Source organism: Sabethes cyaneus, chromosome 3, assembly GCF_943734655.1.
Source record: "Sabethes cyaneus chromosome 3, idSabCyanKW18_F2, whole genome shotgun sequence".
Taxonomy (NCBI): Eukaryota; Metazoa; Arthropoda; class Insecta; order Diptera; family Culicidae; genus Sabethes; species Sabethes cyaneus.
The window spans coordinates 79,266,156-79,274,436 of NC_071355.1; the positions used below are offsets into that span (position 1 = coordinate 79,266,156).

Below are 8,281 nucleotides of genomic sequence, written 5' to 3' on the forward strand. Positions count from 1 at the left end.
TTCAGCATTGAGAACAGTTCAGACTTTTTAGACTAAATTTCATGTTTAGTTTCTTGTTATTTTTGTAGCGACAATATTTTTACATCATGAGTGCTATGAAAAGACCTGATGATTATGCTCCATTTGCTCATGATTTTGTTGACGTGAGATTTGAAGTTCAGCTGGTTGTCCGAGGTGAATGACCTCATTGGACCACTGGCTTCTGATGATCTTGATATGATACGTAAGAAAATTGTATGGATGCGATGTTGCCTCATGAAGACACCATTCTCATCAGCGAATGAAAGAACTCGGCTTTGAATTCAGGGGTTAGAAAGAAAGGGGTGTATGTGACAAAATTGAAAAAATCGAGATAATGGTAGGAAACGATACTTTGAGCTTGGTTTTATGCATGCTAGAAATTTCATGTCAAAATTTGACCGTTTAATGATTTTTTTAGAAACATGAAAAAAGAGCAAAATAAAAGTTGGTTTTCACTTGGAAGGAAAGGGGTGTAAGTGCACTATATGAGCAATTCCAACTTAACTAACACAACGGTTTGTCTCAAATATTTTTTATTGGAATGAAATTTTGCTGATATGTTGGATGCCATGCAAAGATTCATTTTCCATGAAATATAATTATTTTCGTTGAGAGTAACTTTTCAAAAAGGCGTATTTACTAAATCAGATTTTTTTTTTTTGAAATATCGTATCTCGAAAACTATTTGTTAAAAATTACGTCAATAGATAAGTTGTGGGAAATTAAGTGTATTTTCGGATAAAAATAGTATAATCAATATATATAGAATGCCAGTGTCGCTGCAGTGCGCGTGGTAAACATCACACATGTTCAGATAGTGTATTTACATTATATATGCATATGTGTGTGTGCCTGAGATACATCAAAAGAGGAATCTCATTGTCAAACTTTGACAACCAGTTTAAAATTTCAAATATGGCTGCCAAGTAATGTGATTAGAAACTTCGCTTGCTGCAAATTTCTGAAAAAATCGGTGCAAAAGGACGCAGTTGTGGGATTCAATTCATCCGGACGAAAAGAAAAAGAACGTTTAAAAACATTTTACTGGCATGAAAACACAGCGATGAGCGCACTGATGACAGCACCAACCAGCGCACAGATAAAGAACAGATAAAAAACAATGAGCAACTTTGACAATGAAGTTCCCGATTCACAGACTTGATACAGATTGTTAGCATCATGTTTACCACAATGAGTCCTGTAGAAAAACAGCGACACTGGCATTCTATATATATTGATTCTACTATAAAAATACACTGACAAAAAAACATTGCATAATCAAGACAAAAATCATAAAACCTGAATTATCGCAACACATGTCGCCTCAGATTTGTCTCTAAAATCTCTAAAATCACGTCCATTTCGCGCAAGCTACACACTTAATAAAAGCACGTAGTTCTGCAGAATTTTGCCGAAACCTCAACAGCCGTAAAGATCCGTAAACGTCAATTTTCACTATCGACATTTGTGTCGATGGGTATCGAAGTCCAACTACACTCCAAATAGTCACATGTTGTGGGAAGTGGACCAACCCACGACCCAGTTAGCTTCGAGGTATTGCCTGATAGTCAGTAGCATCGATGCACTAGCCCTACTTGCACTACTTTAACAGCAGGCTTCGAAATCAGTCGATAAAACAAGGTCAAATCGTAAAAGACGTTTAGGCTTTGCTTCTTTGTGGGAACTAAACAATAATTGTTGGCAAGGTACCTCACATGAAATGCCTCATTGAAATTAGAAAACGGGTGATTTCTAATTTTAATTTCGACATGTTTCTTTCAAATTATTTTTTCGCTAGAAGATGCTGCCTAGTACCTAGTACCAGTAGTAGACCTAGTAGATGTTGACACGAGGGAGGTTGGAGTATGTGGTATTTTGTGATCATCCAGGTAGAGGAATTATATAAATCCTTGGTTTGTCATCTCAACATACTACACATGTTCATAATAAAAAAAAAACTTTATTTGCACATTCATTACGCGATCTTTCTGTTTTCGGACTGCTGCTGTTGGCCATTGTTAGAGTGTATCATACGGCCCTTACCGGGACTGGAGATAGGCACCAGAGGAGGTGGTTCTGATTGATTATAATTGAATTGCGAGACTGATCCAACGCTGGCCCTTTTCACCATCACTTTTGGGAAAAATGCCAACGGTGGTGGATCACTTGATGGAATAGCAAGTTGCGACCGGTCAGATTTTTCCAAGATCGGATCGAAACTACCTACGTACTCGGTTGTAATGGGTGTTGGTTCTAGAACAGCTAAAGGCACTTTCTTCGTTGAAACAGTGCTCCCCATGGGCACTGGCATTGATTCTGTGATCATAGCGTCATTAATACAATGGCTGCTTAACTGCAGAAACTGAAGTGGATTTCGCAAATGGACCGCTGTTTTGATCCACATCTGAGTTGCATTGTTGATGACAGTTTCCTGTACTTGTTGAACTTTTTTGATTGGCTTCGGGATTTTTTCAGCTTGAGTTCGTTTATTAATTTTGCTTAACTTTACAAAGTGTTTGGTTGCAAGTTGGGTGAGAATTTCCAACACTCGCCATATCGAAATGCGTTGCTCAAGGCCTTCCTGACTTTTGAAATCTTTCAGAAAGTTCTTTATTTGGCAGTCTAAACTATGGCGTTGCCCAAATAGAGACAGTTTTTTCGCTCCTAATGCTCCTAACCACGATTGCTCCACATAATCACAAAGTCGGCAAAAGCCATGAGTAAAAATCTAAAAGACGATAAAAAGTCAAAGTGATGTAAAGTCGATCGAAGTTAGATAACTTACATTTTTCTCATTCATCCATTTCTTAAGTGCTTCCAGTCCAGGTGTCATATAGTTCGCTGGAAGCAACGGTACAACTAGTAACATCCGTAGACCACTACTAGGATGACCCTTCGCGGTTTCACGACTAAGTCCTAGCTGCCGCATCCGATTCAGAACTGCAGTCGTATAATGATGCCAATACACCTTAACTGTTGCCTCGGGGAAAGTGATTTCCAGTGCATTATGCATTACATCATTCGCTTCGGTTAAAATAACGCTAGGAGAGATTGCTGCTCCCAATTGCTCTCGCACATATGCAAAAATGGCAGCAAAACCAGAATGAGATTTTGCCGTCATAATGGAGTAGAATATGGGAGTGCAGAAATGCTGTCGAACAACTAATGCTACCAATAAATAATACTTGCAGGTAGAGTTTAGTTCCAGAGACAAGCTGCAATCGACGTACAATTCATCTACTCTTCCAATCATGTCAATTGTTTTGTAATGCCACAATATCAAGCAAGTAGTACTTTCTAAAGTAATCATAGTTTGATAAAAATCATCTCGAGTACTTCCGCTATGTATTCTAAACAGATCGGAATTATCTAAAATTTCCTTTAATTCTTCAATACTGCTCGGCTCTTGAGGATGTTGTTTTCGACGTGCTTTTCTCATGCAAGATTCGGCTTGCGAAAACGTATACAGCAGAGAAGCGTCCGAGTGCCGATTGGTAGCTTCCTCCAAATAAATCACATGTAAATCGGTACTTTCACGAGCAGCACGCTGTGTAAGGACTTTACGGAAACGGTCAACAATCACTTTATCTGCCTCTGGAGGATGATTGTGTGCGGTGGTGCTTCGTATGACTCCATCCTCATCAATAACGCATCGGCCGGGGCAACTGATCTTGTACCGACAACAGCGGTAGTAGCTAAAAGTAGGCCAAACATACTGATTAGTATCGTTGTCTTATGATGCAACTAATATTAAATGTAAATTAGTTGTGTATTCTATACAGCAAACTGATTTTCGCTAGCCACAATCGATTCATTATTTAGGTAGGACTTAAATTGCCGTTGTGTAGTTCTGATAAACTATGACTTGGCATACGTAATTTTATAAATTAATGTGTTAGCTTATAAGTATTTTGGTTCCAGTTGTTGATATATTGTATTTCCTATGCAACTAAAGAAATGGTGCTTATTACTTACCCTGAAGTACCCTTTTTGTACGCGAGCCAGTATTTGTATCCATTCGCATACATTTCACGACAATAGAATATCTTGTCCAGCACGATTCTAAACAACAATTAACTAAAAAATACAGCACAAAAATATGGTATTCGTATAAAATAAAACATTATTATTTGATTATTTTTACGAAACACAAACTATTATAACTGTCAAACTTTTGTGTTGTTAAACAAGAAACGTCGTGTTTCACTTACTGGCCTTTGCTTTTAAGTCCCGTTTAAATATTACGTAACCCAAAAACGCCATTCTCTCGGACCTTGTCGACCTTGTCACGAACACCCTATACCCCCTTGTAATTGTGACAATCGATTGTTAAGGCCCCCATACTCGAAGTAACATGTTGATCGAAATGTTGCTAAATTCTTGTTTGACCAACAAGCTCTATTTGAGCGCGACGGACCAAGCTATCTATAGAAGATGTTGGGCTCGGTGCTCGACCTGAATGACCCACCAATATTTTGTTAATTTTCAACCCAACATATGCGTACGTTATGGGGGCCTTTACACCCCCATCAATGCCCGTAACACGTAACTTTTGTAATGCTCGTTACATACGATACGATTGTGACACAGTAGCTTACTTAAGTTCCGCTCATAAATTAGTGTTCGGGTAATATAATATGTATATTATATAAATAGTTTATTTTTTCGATATTTTTCCTGTAATGTTACGCATAACATTATCGCTCAAAGTCCTCTTAAAAATTTTGCTTAACAATTTGTAACGGAAATTCAACCAGCTGCGTTACGTAATATTTCAATGGGTACTTATACGAAACACAATCTAAAGATGGGAAAGTGATATGCGCCAGTGATAATATCGAAAATTGTCACAACGATATTTATCGATATTTGGTTCACAACGGAATATATAGCGATTCTAAATAAATATTTTTTAAATGAATATATGTTAGCTTGCGGCTCGTTCAACTTTTGGGAATATTCATAGATTTCATAATACACGTTTTAATATTTTTTAAACCCCCCGCCCTTTGTTTTCGAAGCTGAAGTATTCTTTAAGAGGAGTACGCAGCTGAAAAGAAATACCCCGGTCAACACTGAATGTAACGCAACGTGGCTGTTATGTATTAAATGGTAATATTCAAAGTTATCGAAATTTAACATAACAGTTAAATGAAAAATGGTAACATTGCTACATTTACGATGTTACCTGAACATTATGATAAGCATTTCGATATCAGCTACGTGCTTTTTAGTGTAGATTTTATCCGCTGCAGTCACCGCTGGACATTCAGCGTCACGTAAAATCCATGCTTGTGAACTCGTGAGTACAGTCCAAACTTTTTAATAACGACACGCCCACGGTCGATTAGCAATACCGCACTGCATCTTTTAGCTTTTCGGTATTTGGAGAATAATTTCACACTTCCCGTTATGCTATTTTCGTCGTATTTTATGCTTTACGTTCAAAGCAGGTAGTGTTGGCCTTAATCTCTCAGCCCCGTCTCTATTTTGAAGCGTTTTCGAATAAAGTACACGCGAGACCTATCCCTGTGATGAAAAACGATATATATTTTGTACAGAGTCGAAGTGACCAAACCGATGTTTTTTGTGTTGTAGTTTGCCATCTCTGGTTGGTTTTCTTCAAGGTTTTGGTTACTATTGACGTACCGGTACGATGGAGCCGTTTCAGAGTCGCAGTAATTCCCGGATCAGGCTCTAGTCCGAACCGTCCCGTTTCACAACGTCACGTGCAGTGCCTTGTAAGGAGCAAGTGTCTATACAGTTTCGTCGTCCCGACTAGTAAACAAGCTAGATGAAACTTCATCTGTTGTTAAAAAAATCAGCATTTTTCCAACAAATTTCAAACCTTTAGCAACATCATCTAAAAAGCTATGTCGCTGTCCCCCAAGGAACACAAGAATAACTCCGAAACCATGTGACATATGGCCATGATTTGTAGATATTATGAAAATAGAAAAGATTTTCGGGAATATTCCCAAATTTGTTGAAAAAATATTGAAAGCTAAAAAACTTACGCCCATTTTAGTAAATTTTCGGATGCTAAAAATGATGTAGACCTTAGAAGGGTTTATATGCGCATTGAATGTTTTTGTCAAACTCGTCATCACTAAACCATTTCTTACAAAGTTCGTGATCTTTCAAGAGGTCTGATGCCATCTAAACCACTTCAATTAAACGTATGGCATGTGAACCCCGATTAGTTCCTGCATCTCAACATTAGCATCATTTTAGGCTTGTATAAAAATTTGTGAATATTAGACTAAATGGGAAATAATCAAACGTAATTTCAAACACGGTGAACGAACATAAATGTATCTTTATGTTTTTATATTTAATATTATGTTTTTTATAAATAATAAATAATAATAATATTATGTTTTTTATAAATATAAACTCAAATTGAATTATACTTACTTACTTATGTGTCCATGTCCGCCGGTCCGGCAGAACAAAGGGATGAAATCAGAGATCTCCACTGCTGATGGTTACCCGCCATGGCTTTTACCTGTCGCCAGGACAGGTTCTCGTCTACAGCCCGGATGTCGTTGGCTAAGCTCCGTCGCCATGAGCCTCTGGGTCTGCCTCTTCTACGCTGTCCTTGTGGATTCCAGTCGAGTGCTGCCCTGTAAACCTCGTTCGCTCCTTTCCTCAAGGTGTGTCCGATCCACTTCCACCTACGTTCACGAATTTCTGTGGCTATCGGCCGTTGATGACACCGACGATGGTGTTCCTCATTGGATATCCAATTATCAGGCCACCCACCAGGCACGAATAATGTATCGCAGGCACCGGTTAATGAATACCTGCAGTTTTTGCGTTGTCTCCGCTGAGACGCACCACGTTTCGCAGGCATACAGCAGTACGGATTTAACGTTTGAATTAAAGATTCGGGTTTTCGTACGTAGAGTGATCTGGTTTGAGCGCCAAATGTTTCGCAGACCTGCAAAGGCACCCCTGGCCTTTCTGATCCGTGTGGCTATATCAGGCTTGGTACCACCATCGGGCGTTGTTTGGCTACCAAGATATTGAAACGTGTCTACCTGCTCAACTTGTTGTCCCGCTACTGTGAAGTTGGTGGAATTGTCAGTGTTCACTACCATAGACTTAGTTTTCGCTACATTGACTGTGAGACCTGCTGCCTGGGAGCTCTCGGAGAGGTCATCTAACTTGCTCTGCATATCGTTTCGGCGTTGTGCGAGCAAGATAATGTCGTCAGCTAGGTCGAGGTCATTAGCTGCTCCATCGTTAGAGGATTCCAAGGCAACCTCGATTTGGTCTACTGTCAATTGCTCCAACTAATATCTCATCCATAACGATGAGAAACAGAAGCGGTAATAAAATGCAGCCCTGTCTCACGCCAGCAGTAACCCTTAAGGGGTCGAACAAGACGCCGTCGTGCAAAATCTTGCACGTGAACGCCTCGTACTGAGCCTCGATGAGATGGACTAGCTTATCTGGAACTCCTCTACGCCTAAGTGCGCCCCAGATGTTTTCGTGATTGAGTCGGTCGAACGCCTTTTCGAAGTCAACGAACACCAGCAGAAGAGAGTCCTGGAATTCTTTGATCTGCTCCAATATAATGCGGAGTGTTGTGATATGGTCTACACATGATCGGTCAAAACGGAATCCAGCTTGCTGCCGCCGGAGAGTAGCGTCGATCTTCTCCTGGATCCGGTTGAGGATTACCTTACAGAGTACTTTGAGAGTAATACAGAGCAACGTGATGCCACGCCAGTTACCGCATTCCGTTAGGTCTCCTTTCTTAGGGACTTTGACCAATATGCCCTACATCCAGTCCACCGGAAAAGTTGCGGTTTCCCAAATATTGCTGAAAAGCTGATGCATCATCTGGGCTGACAAAGATGGGTCAGCTTTGAGCATTTCGGCTGAAATACGATCTATCCCTGGCGCTCTATTGGATTTCATACTCTTGATGGCTGCTACAATTTCATCCAGCGATGGCGCCTCCGAGTTGACGCGATTAATTCGACGAACTGTAGGCGTCATACCCTACTTAGTCGGCCCATTTCTTATGAATAATCTTCATTCAAATGACAGATTATTTAGTTGAAAATGTTAACAGATGCGGTTGTTGGTGATGGTTGTTACGTCAACTATGCATCCATGGCTCCATGGGCAGTATAGTTGGGTTGTTTGAAAGAGTTTGTATGGATTTAACGTTTCTCGTTAATGTGACATCCTATAAGCACAGACAAACAGACGTAACACTCACTGTTTCATTCTTCGCATGCTGTGT

At 39.7% G+C, this 8,281-nt stretch overlaps 1 protein-coding gene across 1 annotated transcript; it reads right to left on the reverse strand.

The window, feature by feature from the left end:
- Nucleotides 1-1,993: 1,993 nt before the first annotated feature.
- Nucleotides 1,994-4,124, reverse strand: LOC128742889 (uncharacterized). The gene is made up of 3 exons (XM_053839382.1): nucleotides 3,997-4,124; nucleotides 2,807-3,716; nucleotides 1,994-2,749 (listed from the first exon to the last, which is right to left on the reverse strand). The coding sequence occupies exons 1-3, from the start codon at nucleotides 4,047-4,049 to the stop codon at nucleotides 1,997-1,999; spliced, it is 1,716 nt and encodes a 571-aa protein (XP_053695357.1). The 5' UTR covers nucleotides 4,050-4,124; the 3' UTR covers nucleotides 1,994-1,996.
- Between the last annotated feature and the right edge of the window lie 4,157 nt (nucleotides 4,125-8,281).